This window comes from Rhinolophus sinicus, linkage group LG09, assembly GCF_036562045.2.
Source record: "Rhinolophus sinicus isolate RSC01 linkage group LG09, ASM3656204v1, whole genome shotgun sequence".
Lineage (NCBI taxonomy): Eukaryota > Metazoa > Chordata > Mammalia > Chiroptera > Rhinolophidae > Rhinolophus > Rhinolophus sinicus.
This window is the reverse complement of record NC_133758.1, coordinates 66,587,053-66,609,582: the sequence shown is the minus strand read 5'-3', so window position 1 is coordinate 66,609,582 and position 22,530 is coordinate 66,587,053. Positions and strand designations below refer to the sequence as shown.

Sequence of the window (22,530 nt, the reverse complement as noted above, 5' to 3'; positions counted from 1 at the left end):
AGTTCTCAAATTTGGGATATTATAAATTCGAAGAGGAAAATAAACTATCTTATAGTACTAGAAATACGCAAACTGGAGAGTCACTTGATTGCAATTTAAAGGTTTAACCAGTCTTAAGTTTGGAGCATGTAATTTATCAGAAAGCCGTATGGAATAGATACCATCAGTTGATCATAACTGAAAGGAAAATCTTTAGTATAATAGTCTTCAGGTTTTAATTGCATTTATATGGGTCACATTTTCCTTTTTCTTAATATGTCCAGTGGTCCTGGATTGTATTAGGTTGGTGCAGAAGTAATTGCAATTTTTGCGATTTTAACCTTTTAAACTGCAGTTACTTTTGCACCAACCTAATATTACAGCCATTATGAATGATACATTGTAAAAACTTGATTGTGTTACATATCTCTGAAAAATAGTTAATTTTTGTTTTAGTAGGCAGTAAACTTGGCTGATTTCCAACTCCAAACTCATCTTTGTTGGGGGGCAGCAGCTGAAACCTCTGCTCAGTTTTAGCTATACATACATGCACTGCCGCTCCCCCCACCCCCCATGTGTAGTTCACTGGTCAACCAGAGATTGGGCAGAGTATTATGCAGAATTTGGGGGGCCCTCTCCTCTGTGCCTCTCTTTTCTGGGGTTTCCCTCCCTCATATTTCAGTTGCTGTAATTGTTCCAAACTCCTCCAATTTCTTAACCAGTAAATGAAACGGCTCCTGCTCAAGTTGCCACTTACTGGGATCTCCCCTCAAGTGAACGTTAAGAATGAGAATTACACCCGGTGAGATCTTTCTTGAGTGTGAACTCCCTTCTATCTTCTGGCTGCTTCTGATTATTCTCCAGGATGTTTAGGGGGAAATCATTTTGATTAGAGTTTGCGATTGTTATCAGCAGGAAGGTTGGTCTGAATGTGCCGTTTGCCAGTATTGGAAAGGAGCTCTGTATCTTTTTAAATTCTGAAATCCCAGTATTATGTGATTTATTTAAGTGCTAGTTTATTTAAACGTGAAACGTGTCTCCTACTCTAGGGAAAACGTTTCTAATTAGGAAATAGTGAAATATAATATGAAGTCCCAGCTGTAGAGACACAAAATAATACCTAAGGCTATTATTTGAATACCCTATTTTAAGGTTCCCATTCAATACGAGAATGCAGATTTACCTGGGTGGGAATGAATTCCTAGGCATAAAACAAATTTTAAATGTTCACTTAACTAAATTCTTAATGTTTCCCTGGCTTGTGAAAAGTAGGGCAAAGTTCATTAAGCTGATTAGTAATTTCAAAGTGAGATCTTTAGCTGAAAAGGAATGGTGAGTAGTGAAGGTTTCTACTATTATAAGTAAAATACTTAGGGGGAAAGATGGTTGCTCTAGTAGATGACGAGGTATGACCACTTTGTTAACAGTACTAGGATTCCCACCTTAATAAAAGTGACAAATAATTGCCTTGCACCCGAGGGAAGTTGCCTTATTATTTACATCACAGCTGTGTACATAACTTTTGTTCAGGCCCAGCTTCAGATGTAGCTGTGTTGGGTATGTGGGTGGTTGTGAAATGGTACGCAGAAGAGTCTTGCTCTAAGAAAAATGTGTGAAAAAAATCACTGAGGCCTGGCCTGTTACTCAGCTAGCTCAGCTATAAAACTGATAGAGCCTTGGCAGTTGCATTCCAGCTATTTTCTTTAGCCTGTGGAATAAGTGTTACATAATTGCTTTGTCCTCACCCATAAATGTAGCAGAGAATCTTTAGTTCATGAAATAAAATACAGGAGAGCTGAAATTACAGTATCGTTCTGTACTTTGAGTAGCACTGCTCAGGTGGCAGGAGCAATGTCGAAACTCTGGCCCAATTTAATTTTCACCTTCCCCTCAGCAACCCTGGCCCTGTTCTGGGTGGTAATACTTACAAGCCACAATTTTCTAAAAAGTGCTACTTTTCTCTGTCCTAGAGCAAGGAATGCTTATGGAAGTTGTGAGATTAGAGCAACTGAGGAGCCACTGAAATGGTGATTCTCACCTTGGCCAGAAATCATTGGGAGGTGATTTGGGGGTAGATTTGTGGAGGATATTGACCTAGCAAACAGAAGAGTAATAGCTTGTTTAAAGACATAACAGACATTAGGGTCTCCCTGGAGCCAATCAACTTGTTTACAGTGAAAATAACATTCTTTGTTCAGGGGTTTATGAACATTAAATCAGTAAAGTAAATTTAAGAATTACACTAAACATGTATTTATACAAAAGCACTATACTTTATTCAACTCCATATAAAATGTGGCGATTACAAACATTAAATAGGCAATGAGTTTTACTCTGAAGATTACTGTCAGTTTTTAAAATGTAGCTGTTTTACTTTGGTCACCTTAGCCATCTTACAGCCCTTCTTTGTTACAGGCAGGTGCTATAAACAGCAACTTTCTGGCTTATATCCTTTAGGAGTAAACGGACTTCTCCTTCCAGTCTTACTAATTCTTGAGCTTTATCTTCTAAATATTTTTGATTGTCCTCATATTTTCTTTCTAAATCTGGGAGATAAAAAGGAAAAGTCTGAGTAATTTATACTATGATGATCTCAAAAGCTAATACTGATTCTCTGCTTATAAGGCTCTTTGAAGTGCCTGAGACAAAGTGAATAGATTTTCACCCTTTAAAACAAACTGGATATATTAATTTTAAAATTCTTTATGAAAGCATGAACCTATATGAAAAGACCCACCTTTCAGGAGCTGCAGCTTGCTGTTTGCTTGAGCCAAAAGTGTTTTTGCTTCATTTTGTAGCATTTCAGCTTTCCTTCTGGCATCAGCTGACTCTTCAGTTTTTTTGGCAATTAAATTTTCTACTTTCTTATACTTTTCATCAAGTTCACCATCCAGAGTCTGCAGTTCCACATTTAGACACAAAGAGGTGATAAAGTGAGTGTCAGTAATGACAGTGGAGAGCAGCACATAGTGTGACAGCAAGCTTGGACCATTATTAGCACAGCAAGCGTGGTGGATTAGTGCCACCATCAGGGGCGCCAGGCTTCAAGCTACTCAAATGGTAGGTCACTGAAAACATGGTCTTGAAACAGTAACATTACCTACAACATTAAGGTGATTTTTACAAACAAGATTTCAGACACCTTGGAGTTGCAACAAGGTGTCTGAAATCAAGGAGTTCGCTTTTGCTAATGAGCATATTTCTGTGGAAAAATTGATTTTCCCAAAAGTAGATGTGCTAAGATCCAAATATTTAGACCTCAGAAAAGGCCCATTTTGAAGAAATGGGAGGATCATCTGGATTCTTGACTAGGGTTTATAGAAACGATATCAGGAATTCAGAGGGAAAATGCAGATGTAATGAAAGGAAGGGCGAGGTTGTAGCATATGCAGGGTGGTTGAGAGAAGTTGGTGTGGGTTTGGAAAGATGCTTACAAGTGATTCTTTTGAGAAACTTCAAACAATAGCCACTGATAATAGGATTTCATGTCAAGGGTTTTTGTTCCTCTATTGCAATCAAATATCGGATTTATGCAAAATGCTGTGTAAGAAAGAAGACTACCAGGGAAACTCATGCTCTCAGAACCGCAGGAAAGAAAGTACACACCATAGTGGAAAAGACAGATGTGGCAGTGAACTTTTCTTACTGTTCTCTTCCCAACCCAGAGGGGTAGTCACTCTTATGTAATGCCCACAAGCCAAAATAACGTACAAGAAAATCTTGACTTTGTCAGTTTATAACTTCCTACTATTCATTTAAAAGTTTCAACACTCCTCCAAAAGTTTAAAAAGGTTTCTTTGGAGACAAAGCCCATACAAGTTTAGAAATTGAATGTGTATTTCAATTATTTTTTGGCTTCTAGTGAAAAATTTGGGTCACGTGAGATTTTCTCTGCAATGAGAGAGAGGCAAGGATGGTTATTTCAGAATGAGTGCAGGAGTGAGATGTTAGTTTTCTCCTCCTAGCTGTTCTCTGTCATGAACTCTTAAGCTTTTCTACCCTGCTTTTAAAGATTTTCCAAATGGCCAGGAAATTATTGTATGCCATAAACATCTTCCTGATTAAATACAGAAACACATGCCCAATATGCTTGCTTTCAGACTTCCACCACTAAGTTAATTTCATTTTCTAAACTCTCACTTAAGTTTGGGTTTAAGGGCCTAGGACTGCTTATTGGGTACTTGCATGTCCACTCCCATTTTCTTCCATCTCTGTCCAAAGACTGCCAATTAGGCAAACAGTCATTTGGGATGTTTCTGAGACTAACCACAGTAGGTCTGCATCCCTTATCAATTCCAAGGGAGGCCCCTTCACCAACATAGCTGTGAAGTTCAAAGATTTACTCACCTTCTTAACATCGTCTGCACTTTGTTTCACAGTATATACTACTTTTTCAATATATTCTGCCTCCCCAGAGTTTTGGGCAGCCTTCCGCTTAAGTTCTTCCACATTCCGCTCCAGCTCACTGATCCGCTGGGAGGCATTGAACAAGGTCTCCTCAGAAGCCGCTGTTTCAGACTCGATCTAAAAGTATAATGTCAACCATCCAGCATGATATTAATTTGAGAAGTGGTAGAAAGTGCTATGAACACAAGTGTTGAGGAAGATTTAAAAGACTACTCTACCATTTTCCTCTCAACCAAAAATAATCACTAAAAAGAAAATAGAATTCCAAGAACACTTATATAAAGTGCCTAACTTTAAATGCTCTTTACTACATCTCATAGTTTAACTTTATTCTTTTGGTACTTCTGGTGATCTAGGCTGAAATTTTCACATGATTTCTTCTCTTTACACTAAGAACTACCCGTAGGCAGCTGGATGCATTGAGAAGCATTTTAAGGATGCCTGCAAACTTTGGCCAACGTTCACAGGTAAGCAGATGTGAGAACAGGGATTTCCACATAAATTTCCCAGTTAATGTGGGTGGGAAAATTACAACTTCCAGGTACCTTTAGTTTTTTTCTGTCAACTTTAAATGAAACTAGTAGTGGACACTATGGCACTTCAGAAACTATCTAGAAAGTTAATTTTAGTGTTTTTAGCTAATTACTGAAGACATGGAGACCAGGAATATTCTTTAAAACTCCTAAGAGTTACTTATAGGATTGTGAGATGGAACTATAAATAAAATTTTTTAGGGAAAAAAATATCATCTGGGCAACTGGTGATTTCAAATTATAATGAATAAACATTGATTTTTTTTTTTTTTAAAGCTAGCCAAAATAAGCAATCTGGCCCATGATAGACAAACCAGTTTCACTGAGCATTCACTTTTTCTTAAAAATGATCTTCAAGGATGGGTCAATTTCTATAGAATTAACTCTGAATAACAATGTCAGTGAAACTAATGGGTCAGTATGGACATTCTAAAATTTGTATTTCAGATCAAATAACTCGACCTAAAAGCTCACCTAATAAATTCTTAGAGAATAGATATAATTCTTAGGAGATGAGTTTTACAGTTTCATTTTTAGATGAGTGAATAGTTTCTGACAAGCTTTTCATTAATCAGCGTATATAGTTTAGTTAGAGGTTCTCAGTTTCTTATTACTAACCCAAGCGCGTCCTGCGCCCAGTGTCTGAGACACACAACCACCATTATTAATGGTACATCCTCAAGCCAAATACCTCATCTATAGTTCGATTAATATTTTCTAACTTGCTTTTCAAAACACAGTAGCTTTTAAAAAGTCACTGAAATACATTTCACTAAAATGTTAGCAACACACTGAGAAATTTGAAAAACCTAGACACAGAAAAATCAAAATAATTAAAGGGTTAGGACATAGACTGGTGGGAAAATATCGTGTTCTAAACTTGAAGGAGTAGCCTGAAGAAAAAGCCTTGTATATGCTCAGAATTTAAGAAGGGAAAGTGGCTGACGAACTACTGGGCCTCACTTTACTGAGAGCAATAGAGTATGGCAGACAGGTTTGTATCAACTAAGGGCAGGAAAAGCAGGTTTAGAAACCATCTCCCAGGTTTTAAACATTAAGGAGTTGTTGGCCTGACAAGGCTGACTGTACTGAGAGTATTTAATTTCAGAGTACGTTCTGAGAAGATGGAGAGGCGTGAATGAGTCATCAATTTTCTTTACCCACTATTAAAGAAATGAACTTTCCCACAATTGGAAGGAAAAAAATTTGCTTATACCGTGTTTCCCCGAAAATAAGACCTAGCTGGACAATCAGCTCCGATGCGTCTTTTGGAGCAAAAATTAATATAAGACCCGGTCCTATATTATATAAGACCCGGTCTTATTTTGTTACAAGACCGGGTCTTATATAAATTTTTGCTCCAAAAGACGCATTAGAGCTGATTGTCCAGCTAGGTCTTTTTTTCGGGGAAACACGGTACAACTGATTTAAAAAAAAAAAATAATAGGACTATGTTTACCTTACTTTTAAGAGATAAGAGGATTTTTAGAATCAAGCATTTAAATGCATGTGAAAAACTTCTTTTGTTAGTGGGTGCCTTTAATATCTCCTAGTCTCTAGGAGTATTTAGCTGATAACAAACCATTAAGTTTTCCATGCATTCTGAACACAACAGCTTGTTTAGCTGTAAGATCTATTAGGCTCCTCTAGAATGAATGGGAAACACATTTTGACCTTTGTTGCTTTCCAGTCCTTTTCAGAACTATAGTTAAGGTTTTGTAAGTGATCACCTCATAAGTCATGAGACACTGGTCTGAACCATGTAGTTGCTTTTGGGCTGCTTTATTACAGGAGTTTTCTAACACTGGACTGAAATTAATACTGCACGTCATACTACTGAATAGTCCATATGGTTCCTTGAAAGAACAGGAAACTTGTGGTTTTATCTTAAACTTTTGTGGGGGTGAAAATGGAAGAGAGATTAATGTTCCAGTGTTTTCACAGTCTTTTCTTGAAAACGTTATATTTAGCATCTACTGCGTTTCCCCGAAAATAAGATCGGGTCTCATATTAAGTTTTGCTCCAAAAGATGCATTAGGGCTTATGTTTAGGGGACGTCATCCTAAAAATCATGCTAGGGTTTATTTTCTGGTTAGGTCTTATTTTCGGGGAAACACGGTCTGCTAAGGGAGTGGTTCAGATTTATTTAAAGGAATCCTTTAATGTTCAGTTACAAGAATTTCATAGATAACTATCGCATGCACTTACTTTTCTGACGGAAGAGTACGTGTGAGTGTTTTCTCCCACAATAATAATGGCTGTAATAGCTCACCGAAGTCAGCAGGTTCTGGGTTCCTTGGATGTCCTCATCTGCTTGTTTAATCGCCTTCTCTGCTGCGACCTGGGCCTTTTCTGCCTCTTGCAGAGCTTCCTTTACCATGTCTGCAGTGACTTTCACATCTGTGGCGCTTTTGCTGAGTAAAAGAAGGAGGCAATATACGTGAAAATGAAAGAAGTACTTCCTTACAGAAAAGACTGTTTCTTGTAAAGAACACCCTTCCTGAAATGACCCAGAGAGACTCACAGAGGTCGCTCTTAGAAATTTCACTGGTTAAAGAAATGCTTTTCTACTCCAAGCTACGAGTAGATACACAAAACCAGCCCCCTAAATGCCGTATGTCTTCAGATACCTGGCTCTTTTAGCTTCTTCTAACAACATCTCAGCTCTGGCGATGTCAGCAGCACTTTGCTGTAGAATAATCTCCACTTGAGAAAGGCTTTCGACTCGTTCGCGAATATCTTCCGTCAAGTTCTGTAACTGCTCTGGGGTGCTAGGCATTTCCATTTTCAATACTTCATTAGCAATGGCCTCAATGCTGTCCAAGTCCGCACTGTCCTCTGTTAAAAAGGTGGAAATCATGGATGGGTCACTCGTTCAACCATTTACTGGCCATCTATGTGGACAGCATGGTGGGGTTACACCAACACACACTTCCTGTTTAAGAGTTTGTAATCTAATTGAGCAAGGAGATGAGACCTGCACATGAGAAAGTAATGCAGACAAGTATTAGGTTGGTGCAAAAATAATTGCGTTTTAAAAGGTTAAATTGCAAAAACCGCAATTACTTTTGCACCAACTATACACAACTGGAATGTGTAGTCGGGGACATCTTTGCGGAGGATGAGGGACTGATTAGGTTTTGAAGGATAATAGTATTTGAAAGAAAAAAGGACATCTTTGGCTAGAGAAACAGTATGGCCAGAGCCTGTTATGTGAAATTGGAGTGGAGTGAATGGTTCAGATTGTAGAAGACAGCAGAGGCCAGGGCAGAAACCTGGCAGTAGGTCCTAACAGGCAATGAAAACTTTCAATGGAGTTTGAAAGAATAGCTAGGAAACTACTGTAAATGCAGTATTCCTTATAAAAGATCTGGATTCAGGAAATGGCAGAAGGGGATAAAGTCCAGTCAGAAGCAAGAGAATCAGGGCAGTGTATTATCCATCAGAAACCAAGGAGTTTCAAGTGTTAAATGTAAAAGGTGAAAACAAAATAAAACAAAACAAAAAAACCCCAAAGATGTTAAGCTTTCAATAGTCACTCATTTTTAAGCTTTTTAACTGTCAAAGAACATAAAAATGGACCCCTGATGATTTAAGTATTAGAAAACTATATCATTGAATATTCCATAAGGCATCTTTATCAACAGTTAGCTCCTTACCCTTTCCTTGCTAACAGAACATTGGTTTTGTTCAGGCACCTACCTCTAAGGTAAGGTGAGCTCACCAACTCAGAGTTCAATCCTGATTGTGCGTGTTATGTGCCCTTGAGTCGGCTCCAACTCCTAGCGACCCTATGAAGGAGTGATGCCCTCATACATCCTGATTAGTCTGCCAAACAGGGTAGTCCCATTCCATATGCCAGTGACATTTATGCATGGGCATGGGATTCATTTTTGGCCAGTGAGATTTATGGAGATGACTGCTCAAAGGATTCTGGGGAAGATTTCCTCCCTTTAAAAACAGACACAACAAAGGAATAGGTGTGCTCTTCTTCCATTAGCTATTATCGTGTCTTTATATGAAGTCTGGAACTTTGGCAGCCACCTTGTAACCAGGAGGAGCTAGCCTGAGAACAAAGCTGATATGCTTAATATGGCAGAGCAGAAAGATGAAAAGTGCATGGGCCAGAACCATGGAGCTGTCCTACTACTGAACTTCCTGTCATGTGTTACATTGTTTGGATTAAGTCAATTTCAGTTGAGAGTTTTCTGTAACTTGCAGCCAAAACCATCCTTACTGATAACACTGACCAGCAATACTTTAGACCACAGATTTTAGAGATTCTCTTTCTCTCTCCAAAAAAAACAAAATACATATATATACATATCTGTCTTACCGTAGGTATAATATCCTGTAAGTAATACGATTACAAAGCTTTGGGGGCAATGTGAAAATAAACTCTACTTCAAGTTAAAGTTCTAATGATATATATGTGATCTAATAAATTTCAAACTCAGTTCTCATAGTACATGATTTGCTCTCGCTTCTCGATTTGCTGCTTGGGTATCATCACATCAGGTGTGTCTGTATCTGCATAAAATGGGAGGTGACTGACATACACACATATAAACTTCTTAAGGAATGGAAACATTTCTTAACATGGAATTTTTTAAATTTGGAAATGTTACTTTATTCCCTGCCAGAAATTCAGAAATTGCTTTTCTAACAATGTGATTTGAATTATGGCCTCTCAAACAGTCTTGGTATAAAACAGTTTTAGATTCCAAGATAGGAAGAAATGTCTAAAAGTAAAATAAAAAATTCCTTACGGGTCAGAAAGTTCCTGATCTGCTTGATCAGGCCTCGCAGATCCTCGTTGCTCCTGTCCACTTTTTCTTTGGTGGCATTGGTTTTCAACAGGACATCCTGAGCGTTCTGTTTTGCCTCATCTGCCCTCAGTTTGGCTTCAGAGACCTAAATATTAAAAGAAGTAAATTACCCAGGAAACAACTTCACTCTTCCTAAAGCAGACAGGAATATTAAAAATGGTCCAGAAAATGATCTTGAAAACTAAGCATTTGGAATCACGGCTTTTAGAAACAAATGTCTCCCATTCAACTGTATTATATTCCTATACAGACTGAAAGTATCCAGTATTCAGATTCCTATACAGTATTCTCATATTGATAGGACTAGCACATACATTTTTTTCTAGTTGTTTTTAACTCCTTCAAAACACTTGGTACTTATAAAATGTTCTTTAGTCTTTTTCTCTGGTATCAACATAAATAATACTTCAGTTAATATGAAGTTAATACTTCATGTATCACTTTAGAAGAATAAATGCTCAATTGCTGAGTATAGAATTTTTGTAGTACAGCTGGATGTATTCTTAACCTTGGACCCAGTAAATAACATGGTATCTCAAATTATTATCATGCGAAGGAAGCAAATTCTTAAACTATCTGTGAATAAAACCTCCTCATCTCTTTCCCTGACCTCACAAAAACGTGAGCTTCCATACGTGGTGTGAAATGCCCTTCTAATGTTAGCCAGCACTTAGAATTGATTTCTCCCTTTCAGAGCCTCCAGTCCATAACGGAAACCACACAAACAGTGAAAGCTGAGGCCATCCACTGAATTACCATCCTGGAGAGCTGTTCCACCTCAGCCAGGGCACTCAGGACATCTCGGTCAAAGTCCATGGCTTTCTGCCAGGCATTGTGTGCGACAGTGACCAGCCCGCTACAGCCAGGCCCCCCACACTTCTTCTCTCCTTCATCAGTTCTGCAGTTAGGGCCGCCACACTCGGTCTCAGAACAGGAGGCCCCTGGAGGCGTTCCACAGGTCTGCAATAAGCAAGAGGCAGGCACAAGATTCAGAGAGTGAATGCTGTAGCAGCGTAACAGATGTGCAGGGCCCGGGGGGCCAGAGAGCGAGTAGGTGGCTCCCAACTTGCAAACAGTGTTCAGGATGGAGAGAGGAGCAGAGAGTTTAGGAATAAACAAACTTGCTTATTTTCAAGGACACAACGAACACTTATGCCCTCACCAATACCTTCTCCCCTAATGAAGTGGGGTACCACACGGGCTCTGCACAGGGCACAAACGTCTGCCGGAACCAGTTCAAGTCTGCCAACAGGAGAGCCACAGAACGCTGCCCCTTTGTTCTAACCAGTTGGATTTCAACAAAAGAAACAGGCGTTGAGAAGTTTCTTTAGCATGGTGAAGGGGTGACATAAAAGACCCATGCTCTGGCCTTTTAGTACCTTCCCTTCTAATTAGGAAGACAGGCTCACTCTACATAAAACAGCCAAGAATAGGTCAGATGCAGGAAGGAGGAAGGAAAGCAGACAAAGGAGAGACCACGCAGGAGGACCGAGGACCACAGCCGTGGTAGTTGGGGAAGGATGTGTCTGCTGGTGAGACTGAGCAGGGGGAGTGGGAGGACATTCCAGGTGTGCGAGGGAGACAGAAAACAGGAACAAAGGTGGACGAACTTTTCCGAATAAGCAACTCCTTCCTTTCTTGCCTACCAGAAACTTCCAAAGATTAGGGCTTGGTCATGGCATGCGCATGGCAAATTGGTGCATTTTGAATAAATAGAATCAACTCTTGAGCCCAATAATCTTGTGATAATTACAATCCCATTGTATATCAGAATAATAAAAATCTTTTATATAGCTGGCTTACAGTACATGAAAAACTTCAGGCAATAAAATGTATTCTGTGTGTTACAGAGGAAGATGAGCTTTAATCAAGAGCAGTTTAAGGAGACCTCAGGGATGCTTTCTAAAAACAATCTGACAAAACACTAGAAGACATGTAGTTATGTTTTATTAGGTTGGTGGGAAAGTAATTGTGGTTTAAAAGGTTAAAAAAAAATTGCAAAAACCACAATCACTTTTGCACCAACCTAAATACTTCTGCAGGCATGAAAAAACAGCATGGGTATAGCTAAACAGACAAGACAAAGAACTGAAGGCACTTGAAAAAACACAAAGGGACAAAAATCTGTTTAGCTCAGAAGTGGCAGTATGGAGTTCTCATAGGACAACTAATTAACAGAGAGAAACATACAATGAGAGACGGTAAACTGGTTAATCCCTAGGTAGCACACCAGATGGAAAAGTAAGCAACAGAGCGTAGATACAGAGAACAAATTGATGGTTGCCAGGAAAGGAGGGGGTTGAAGGGCTGGGGCAGGGGGTGGAGGGATGCAGATGGGCAGTCAGAGCAGTCACGGGATGTGGAGGACGGCATCGAGTGTATGGTCAGTAATGTGGCAGCAACTATGAGTGCTGGGTGGGTGCTAGACCAACTGGGGGATCACCGCATAAATTATATAGGTGTCTAACCACTACGCTGTACACCTGAAACTAATATAAAATAATACTGAATGTCAACTAACTGAAAAAAATAATTAAAAAAAAAAAAGGAAACCAAGCACAGGGAAGGGCACGGCCCCATTCACACGTGGCAGGAGGGACCAGCCCATCGGCCAGCCACGCCCCAGACCCTTCTCCATAGCAAAGTAAACATCCTTTAGCATGCTTAGCTGCTTTTCATTATAGTTTGCTGAGATTTTATTTGTGATTACTGGTTTCTATTGGAATTTGTAAGGAAGGAATCAAGATCGAAAGGAAATAAGATTTGAAGAATTGGCATTTCATGCTTAAATATAACAATTTTATTTCCTAGTACGGTGTTTTCCCAAAAATAAGACCGAGCCGGACAATCAGCTCTAATGTATCTTTTGGAGCAAAAATTAATATAAGACCCGGTCTTTAACATATAATATAATATAATATAATATAATATAATATAATATAATATAATAATATAATATAATATAATATACTTATATTAATTTTTGCTCCAAAAGTCTCATTAGAGCTGATTGTCCGGATAGGTCTTATTTTCGGGGAAACACGGTAGGTGCAGTTTACGTACTATTCCCGGCCTCCATTTTTCTTTGTGTTAAATAGCGACAGGAGATCTACTTACTCTCTATTTCCATGAGATGCTAGTTTCTTAATGAATATCTACTGTAGGCATCAATTAACTTCATCACAATACAGACTGTTTTTGTCTATTTCAGAGTGGTGGGGAAGGAGGCAGGGAGGGAGAGGAACCGTCACTAAGATAATTGTAATGAAGTCTGAACCCTTCAGTCTCCTGTGCACTCACATCCCCCTCTTTTACTGTTCCTGTTACTAAGCTAAGGGCGCACAACCCTTACAAAATAAAAGTCTATAAAAACACCCTCCAACTTCTCTCAGATAGGTCCTCTTCCGCGAAAACCAGTAAGGAATCAGGGGGAGTAAACAGGCTTACTGTGGCTGTTTTTGGCCTTCTGCCTGATTTTCATTAAAGTCGCTACTCAATTTCATTTGGCTCCAGGGTTACTTTTTAAAAGCTTCTGGGAAATGAATCTACTCTCTGGGCTGGTCTCAGGATTAATCTTCACCAGGTAAAGTTACTGGAACAAAGGAACATTTTAACTAACACCCATGGAAAAAATTCTTTAGCTCCCTTAAATTTTTTTAGGAAATTCCTCCCAGAATGATTCTGAATTGCTTCACTGAGATGGAGTTTGCACTTCAAATGAGAACAAAGTAAAAAAGAAATGCCACAGTATACAAAGGGCCAAGTTTAAATACGAAGTCAATGAGTCGGTACAAGAGTACAGGAGAGTAGTCACGATTCTCTGGTTGTCCCAGAGGCACCGCTTGAAGAGAAGGAAGATGGGACACACACAGCTGTGGTTTATAATCTGGCTTGGTCATGGACACCCCGTACTGTGACAGACTAGCCCGGGAGTTTCACTCCTGCTGATTCATTTGCAAAGTGAACAATATTAAAGACAAAGCAGAGTGTTTTTATCCTCTCCAATATCACGGATAGCCTTGAGGCCACACCCCCTATACTTACCAATTCCGCAGCGGCTGACAGGTCTAGACTTTGTAGTTTGCCTGCCAGCTCATCCAAGAGGCGGGCCTGTTCCTCTTGTTTTTCCCTGAACTGGGACTCTCGCTCCAGCATCAAGTCTTCTACTCTGTCTCGAGTGAGTGCCGAGTGCTCCACAGTGCTGTTGGAGTCTATGGTGGAGGCATTCACCCTCTCCTCAGCCTCTAGGGACATCTGGAAGTACTTGGTGATGCTGTCCAAGGCGCCTAAGCACGAAATAGAACTGCCCAGTTAGTTCCCTTGGACTCAATCTCCTCATTAAGCAGTGTCCATATTGGGTATCTTCCAGCCCTGAATTTACTGTATGGTTTTGTTTGAAAATTCAAGAAATAAAATCTTTATGGAGAAAGAAATACAACTTTCCTCTCACGATCAATGAATATACTTTGTCCCGTTAGCACCTACTCTGGCTCTAGAGGACGCCAAACATCTGGATGGAAAATTAAGTGAAGCATGATGTTGTTTCTACACAGGCCAGCATCCAGTTCTTTCTAAGCAGCTGGTGTCCGGCAGCCTGTAAGTTACATGTCCAGCTAATTTTTCCCTTCCTCGGTCATTTATTTAGATCCACTCAAATGATTTGTATTATATACATAAAATAGTATGACAAGTTTTGGCTTGAAGGACCTAGCCAAAAAACAAATAAGTAATCATGCATTAAACAGGATGGATAGTGTGATCTGATCTATTTCTACTTTCTTCTGCTTTTGGGGGGAGGGTTCTATTATGGACTACAATAATAGATGAAGGATTTGCCAAAATTATTTCCTGACCAAGCAATATTCTTGAATGTAAGACATTTGCAGAAGTATCAACCGAATTTCTTAACTATTCAAAAGAGCTCCTTTTCAAGTAAAGCCAAGGAGGTTAAACCACCAACTGAAAAAAATCAGGACACAAATGCCATTCCAATGAAATGAACACTGGGACGTCTGCTGTGCCTCTTAGCCTCTCTGTGGCCCAGGTCCCACATTTATAAAATGAAGACTTTAATTCTCATTTGTGTCAGAGACTCAATGAGAAAAAGCTTTAAAATTATTAGAAAGCACTCAATTTTTTTTTCTGAAAGTGCCGCATTAAAGAGGTTAGACAGATGGTTAAATCCATGGTTCAGGATTGACTCTTTGCACAGAAAATGCTCACCCCGAATATCTGAGTTTTTGATAAATTCCAATTGTTCAGCAAGCTCCTTCACGGTGTTGTCTAGGTTTTCTGCTTCTGTCTGCAGAGAATCTAGCTCTTTGGCTGTGCTGTTCCTTTGTGAAGCCGTGTCAGATAATTGCACTTCTACTTGAGCCATCTTTTCCGTAACATCTTTGGTTAGTTTCCTGTACAGAGAAGGGTAAGTTTACCCAAGTGAAATAAACCAAAGGGGAATTCTGAAGTCTCATTTTCACATTTTCTCCTAATACTGTATCCATTACTCTGTACTTTCAAACTAACTCAATAGTTGGTAACAATTTATCCCTTAGTACTGGTTTTATCTCCTTATCAAGAGACTGTACTAAATCCAACACATTTTCTTTCTTCAAAGACGTTGAAGAAAAGCACAGAAGCACCTCTCAGCTGTGCTATGGCAGATGGACCATTTGAAGGAGTCTAGATTTCTGCTGCAGTATGAGCATGGGTCCAGACTGTGGAGTTCCACCTCCGCACGTAAACAGCTTCAAGCCCATTCAATCCCATAAACTCAGAAGACATAAGTGACTCCAGTGCAGAATTATGCCTTCCAGCCCCTGCCAAAAATATGCTTATCTGAACCTCAAGGATCTCCTGCAAGATGGAACATGCAGAAAGGAAGCCCCACAGCCAGCAGCAAGCTGGCAGGAGCCAGTCTGCTGGTCACGCAGGAGCCGGCAGGCTGGTCACGCAGTTTCCCCTTTAAGCAAGGTCCATCAAAGGAACCTCCTTCCAACAACAAGCAACCCTTTTATTTTTTATAAGGAAGAAGGTAGCATCCACTGAGAAAGAAATATGGTAACATTTAATTTTCGCAATATTTCATTTGGAATCTAAACTGCATTTTGTTCTGTGTCTTTCTATCTCCAAATCTGTACTTTGGGCATCTACATGTATATTACTTGTACATACAGTATTCGTGTGTGTGTGTGTGTGTGTGTGTCTGTGTGTGTGTGTGTGTGTGACTATGAAAGTAATCTCTGCGAAGACCACTGCTCTGGGTATTACTGGGTCATCTTACTGAATATAATTGTCTTCTCAGGAATATAACAGTATGAAAAACTGGGAAAGTTTAGAGATGTTGAAAGGTTGAGGGCCTCTAGAAAAATGATATTTAAGGCTGAGATAATACCATGCCCCAATTCAGAAAATAAGTACATAAAAGGATTTGTACGTTCAATTACATTTTAGAAACCCAAAGACTTTTTTCCTGAGGCTATTATAGTTGTTTTTTTCAGTGCTTTACTCTTATTAATCTGTTGATTCACAGAAAGCTTTCATTTCTTCTCAGCTCTCACACCATGTTACAACTTTAAAAAAAATCAAATTGAACATTGCATATTTTTAAATAGTGCCACTTTGGATCCTAAAACATGCATTCTTGGGTATCCTATTGAAAAAAGATCAATGAAACTAGTTTTCCTGAGATGCTTACGATCTACCTGATTGTAAATTGAAACGAGCTGTTTGTTTCATGAGTGCAGTCTCTCTTCTGGACGGCTCTCAAAGGACACCATATATTTTTGTTCTCCCTTAGGTACATGAGACCAAGGCCAAGAATCATTTCTTAAATAGGCTTGCACTCAGATCACGGCCTCCCAAAACTTTTCATTCTGTTAGGAGGCTGAGCAGCACCACAGTCTTTGATGAGGTGAAACTCCTCATTAAATACCTATTACCCCACAAAGACACTACATAGCACCGAGGGCAACCACATGGTCTTGGGCACCAAAACTGAGCTTTGAAGTGGAGGGACCAGTTGCTTTAAATCGAGACGGTCTAGGAAACACCTTCTGCAAGGAACTTGTGCTAAGGTCAGCTGTTCCCTGCCTGCTTCTCATACATCATGTTGAGATGAAAAGTCCATCTGGCATCTTAGAGATGCTGACTACAGTCCCATCACACAAAAAATATTCCTGTAGTTCTATCATAATGTAAAATCACCTCAGTGTATAGGATTTAGCTATGAAACAGTCCCCTAGCTCACGCCAAATGGTGAGTCTACAATAAAAAAAACACAGCTCTTAAGGAAACACAAACACTTCCTACCCCTTCCTGCTTTATCTTTGTCCTTCAGCCTAGAACTGACGGTGCGGGTTTTGGTAAAGGCAGCTGGAGTATTTGAGAGCATGAGAGATACGGTTAGGAGAAATGGTAGAAAAATGATCCCTGAGAAGTTAGGCATCACTCAGCTCAATTCTCTCTGCTTTCACTGGCAAAATAAACACTACCCAGTCAGAGAGAGGTTTACCTAGAGAAGGGCTAAGAGGAGGATTTTTCATTGTAGAGAATTGTTACAGTTCAATGAATGAAGCACTGTTGGGGTGGACCAACGGCTGAGCAGCGGAAGGAACTCGGAAATTGGAGTCTTATTTGTGGTAATGGAATTTCCCTGGCAGTAGCAAAGCATACAGTAACAATTCATATTTATAATGCATTTTGCAATTACATTATCCATTTCATAGATCAATCCTTTTGTTACTCTGTACGGTAAAGGCCATATTATCTGCCACTCCTCCACAGGAGAGAAAGGAGAGGCTCAGGAATAAGCGAGTCATTCAAGTTCACAAGCCTAGCAAGGAACCAAGCTGGGACTCGTGGATCCTCAGTCTCCGAATTCCATGTTCTTGCCATTCTACTGCCTTAGAGCACCATTTGCAAAGAGGAGCGCCGAACACGACACGCACACATTCTATACGCAGCCTCCACAGATCTGGTCCCCAGTGATGGGCCAACATTCACGGGCCCAAATGCTCAGAGTAAAGACTGCTGGGAAGTGAATGGCCAGCATCTGTCTGTACTCACATGACTAACCACGCCTTCGGACGGAAGCACCATGCCAAGGCATCGCTGCTGCTTATTATTAAGTTGAAATAATACCGTGAATTCTTAGGCAAGCTCATTAACTACTCACTCTGCTTCCTCAAAGAGATTCCCAATGTTTTTCAGCGGCTCGGCGGCTGGACTCTGGGCCAGGATGTCTCGGATCTCACTGACTTTCTTCTCCACTGAGTCCATAGTCTCCCGGTACGGCCCGATCACACCGCTGATCTTCAAGGCCTGGGCTTTCTCCAGGAACTTCTGGGTCTTGTTGGTCAGCTCAGTGATGATCATGTCCCAAAGAGCAAAGCACTGGTGGCAGGGAGTGCAGTCGGGGAAGACGCCCGAGTACCCTCGCGTGCACTTGTCACAGCGTGGGCCCTCGACACCCTCGATGCAGACACACTGGCCGCTGGACTGGTCACACTGCGGTGTCTCAATGCCCCTGGGGTCACACTCACAGGCTGGAAGGGAAACAGCAATGCTCGCTCATCTACTGGACCATACACTGCAGTGACAAGACCTGGCATTTAGAATCGTCACTGTTACAATGGGAAGGTGTCAACCACTGATGACCATTTACCAGCGGCTGTTGTAGTGACCGCAGCAGCTTCGCCAAAACATGCATCACCTCAACCCTCGCTGACAGTTCTTGATGATAATAGAACACAAATATTTCTTTGTAAGGTAACACACACTTCTGCGCCTGGCATTGTAGAAATGGTTTACACACATCAATCATCTCATTTAACCCTCTCAATAACCGTGTGGGACATGTTACCCACCCCAAGTCTTACAGCAAGGAAATGGCTGAAACACGATTCCGATTTAGCACTTTGCAACTCCAGCGCCTGTGCTTTTAAGCTCTGTCCTGCCTCTGCCTTCCTCTTCCTCTGACTTCCTTTGGATCCTATCAATATAGACAATTCAGGCGACATCTGATGCTATGATGCATCTGGCGTAAGATACAACACAAACGAGCAGTTCCTAACACACCTCACCCTCCCTGGTCCCCAAACAGAAGGATGAATACTTGGAGAAATGCAACAAACTTGAGAAAACGGAAAGTAAATCAGGGAGAAGTCACAGGAATTCTAAGCATCTAGTTCAAAGGCTTTCCGCTGTATGTAATCTAATTCTTGGGTATCTGCCATTGTGATAACCACCCCAGCACTAAATGCACAGGCTCACAAACTATCAGAGTGATAGAAGGGACCTGGGGAGCCACTCAAGTCCCCATCTCTTGCTGGCCCAGTAAGGTTGGCATTTTAGGTAGATTCCAACGGTACAGAGTCAAATTGGCGTGCTTGGCCAATGGACTGTGACTGAGATTACTTGTCACAATGCCTGTGCCACTGAACCCTGGCTTAGAGTCCCAATTCTCAGGTGACTAACTCATTTTATCAATGCTTGACATTTCTGAGTATTTGTATAGTGTTTGAATAACAAAAAGCCTGTACACACATCTTACCTCTGGCTTTCAATCCTTTCTGGAAAAATGTGGGGCAAAAAAAACCCCAAACAATTAAAAAACCCCGCAAACAAACAAATATCTTGTTTTCTTAACTAGACTGAGGATTCCAAGGGCAGGGGTCCATCTTCAACCATTTTTCCATTCTCAGCACCGAACACAGGGTTAACCTGCAAACTGGAGTTCAGCTGTCTTCGCCCAACGAGGCCCTAACCTCATTTTTGGTACATGTATGCAAGGGACATTCACGTGCCCCTATAAAATAATCCTCCTAAAATGTCAACCGTGACAAAGTACAACAGATTCATAGTCTCTCAAAAATCTTTATAAAATCTTACATTTTAAGATTTTGTAGTCACTAGATACGATCTGCCTCTGAAAGACTTTCTAATGCAACACCTTCCAGAACCAGTTTCATTGATGGCCCTGAGAGCTGCTCGCAAGGCCTCCATCCTCTAAACCCAGAGAGATGTGTTGAGGCCTGTCCCATTCCATTGCTTTCTCTCTCCATTGCCTTTGTTGGCCAACTACACTCCAAGCTCTCAAGCTGCAAGTTTGAGTAGCACAGTGCTATGGTCAGAGCACAGCTGTGGGCTCAGGCTGCCTGGCTGAGTCCTGCTTCCCCACATGCCAACTGTGGGGCTCTGGGCAGCAAGGAGACTGAATCACAGTTTCCACGTCTGTACAAAAGGGGTAATGATTACCCCTCCTTCACAGGAGTGCTTTCAGGATGAAATAACAATTCTAAACTGCTTCAAGGAGTGTCTGACCCATAGTAGGCACTCAGTAAATGTTCTCCTTACTGTCACTTGCTGTGTCCATGCAAGTGTCAGGTGGTCTCCTGCACAAAGACCTGCTTGGTCACATTTCCACTGGACAAAGGGGAACGAAAAGTTGTCATGGCATTCCTTACGTTTATCTTTTTATATTTCTGAATAACATCGTGGTATTCAAATATTTGAAATTTGGAATATTCTCAATCTTTAGGATCTAAAACATATATGTGTATAGTATTCTCTTGGTGTCTTGGGTTTTCAAACTTTTCTCCCTTAAGCATATTGTTTCTTTCCAGGCACTTCAGGCATGTTTCATGTTTCCTGCGTTCTTCTGGGGCATTCTCATGAGTCATGAAGCAGTGTAGGGGAGCTGGAGGATACATTTAAGTGTGTTCCCTAGATCATTAGTTCGAGGACATGTTCCCGGAAATAAGAGTTCCATAATCCAGTAGGTTTGGGAAATTCTACATCATTCTCTTAAAGATTCAAAACAAACATCAGCAAATTAAAGACTCTGAGGAGGTCTGTGGGAAAAACCCTGTTTCACATTTTTTTACCCAGTCATATCCCAAACTCATTTGACCATGGAGTTTTTTCTAGCGGAATGCCTAGTGATGCCCAGAGATTTAATGAGGAAGACTTGGGACAACCACTGCCTTCATCAGTTTCTGAGATCAGGAGAATGGGAAGAACTTAGATGATGCTGTGTCTGAACGCCGATGCTGTTTAGACTTCAGGAATGGATTTCCATATCATCTGGTAAAATTAAGTCACCTTCCAAAGAGCGAGGTACCTGGGTCATCTCGGTCCTTGCCTCTCAAACTTAGGCATGCAGCAGAATCAGCTGGAGGGTTCATGAAACACAAGTGCTCTCCGACCCTCCACCTGCAGATCTGGAATCAGTAGGTCTGGGGTGGGGCCTGGTAATCTGCATAAGAGCTGCCAGGCGATGCCGAGATGGCGGGTCACTACACGGCATCTTGAGGAGTACTGACTATTATTTTCCCATCTGTTCCAGCCTTCCTTTTGTACATTAATGTGTCTGTTTAGGGGTGAAAGAGTGTGTGTGGCCTGCAGTAGTGATGCCTTTGGAAGTTCAGCAATGCAGGCTGATGCACTAACCTGAGGACCTCTGTAAACAGAGGTCCTTAATGATGCCATTTAGTCAATGAGCTTCTCGGTCTGCTCCTGCCAGCAGGCCCACTGGCTGCCTGTGTGGGGTCTATGGGTCTCAAGAGGCTTGTGCCTACTTTACCAGCCCCTGCAGGCTTGGGACAACTGAGGCAGACGCTGCACATGCTTTCAGCTTGCTTGTAAAATTATTGCTTTTCCATAGATAATGCAAAGGTATTATTTAGTTCAGTCCTAAAGAGGTTTTTACTGGATTCATGCTTGGGACAAGGAAATGTGTGCATATGTTTATTTTTAATTTTGCTAATAATGTTTCATTCGTTTCATTGGTAAAGGCATATCTTGCTCTCATTTTGTCATGGACATCTTTGAGGGGGAAAATACTGGTCCCAAACAGTACGGTTTAAAAGGCAAGTGATCTCCCATTAAGGTTTGCCTCATTTGTCTTGTACATGACCACATTTTTTTTCCCCACAAGGAGAATATTGAGCCATGACCCAAGTCTTTCTAGCATATTGTTACCAAGGTGGCACCAGAACGTCTAAAGTCGCACCATCCAACAAACCATTTCAACAGAAAGATTTGCTATTGAAGACATACTTGGCAATTAACTACATAATTAAGAAAAGTGGTCACGTTCTTCTCCCATAGCGCCATCTGATTTTGGAGGATACCTGTCCTTGTCCTTTCTGATCTCTGGACCCTGTGCCTTGTCCCTTAAAGGCCAGCATTCTGAAGGGCCAGCAGAGCTTCAGCTCTCTCCAGAAGACAAGGACCGGTTCAGCTCAACTGACCAACAGTCCTTTCCTTCTATTGAAAAGGAAAGAGTCACATTTCACAGATGCTGGAGTGCAGTTTCATCATAGAAAACATCGATCCTGAACTTTCTCTGGAAGGATACCAAATGACTACTCTAACATGCATTAGGTTTTAATTTCAAACGGAAGCTGGGAAACTGCTAAAGCCCCTGTGGACATGCCTCCTTCCCTGCCTATTGAGTTTCCAGAACTGCTTCTCTAATGGGACCACCTGGGAGGCAAGCACCAGAAGCCTCACTTACAACCTTGTAAAAAGAACCCCCAAGAGTTTTTCTGACTGAAGCAGAAAGGTTGGTTCTCACCTGACAATTTAAAACTTCACGGACACTAATATTATGGAGACTCTCCAATGACCTCTCAAACTCACTGGGACCTATGACATTCCAGACTAACGGTTCAGGCAGTCTCCGACAGGTCCATGGATTTTCTCCTCTCTGACGGGAAACGGACAGGGGTCCAGGCGGACCTGCAGCTCAGCACTGCTTTAAGAAATGGGATTACTGGGCA

General features: G+C 41.0%; 1 protein-coding gene across 1 annotated transcript in view; it reads right to left on the bottom strand.

Moving 5' to 3' along the window:
* Nucleotides 1–2,232: 2,232 nt before the first annotated feature.
* The window catches only part of LAMB1 (laminin subunit beta 1), a 67,524-nt gene continuing 47,226 nt past the window's right edge, over nt 2,233–22,530 (bottom strand). The window contains exons 25-34 of the mRNA XM_019745333.2: nt 17,922–18,291; nt 14,972–15,156; nt 13,793–14,034; nt 10,505–10,708; nt 9,689–9,833; nt 7,550–7,757; nt 7,192–7,333; nt 4,327–4,503; nt 2,717–2,876; nt 2,233–2,525 (exon numbers count right to left, since the gene is read on the bottom strand). Coding sequence (XP_019600892.2) covers nt 2,389–2,525; nt 2,717–2,876; nt 4,327–4,503; nt 7,192–7,333; nt 7,550–7,757; nt 9,689–9,833; nt 10,505–10,708; nt 13,793–14,034; nt 14,972–15,156; nt 17,922–18,291 — 1,970 coding nt within the window. The 3' untranslated portion in view covers nt 2,233–2,388. The remainder of the gene's footprint in view (nt 2,526–2,716; nt 2,877–4,326; nt 4,504–7,191; nt 7,334–7,549; nt 7,758–9,688; nt 9,834–10,504; nt 10,709–13,792; nt 14,035–14,971; nt 15,157–17,921; nt 18,292–22,530) is intronic.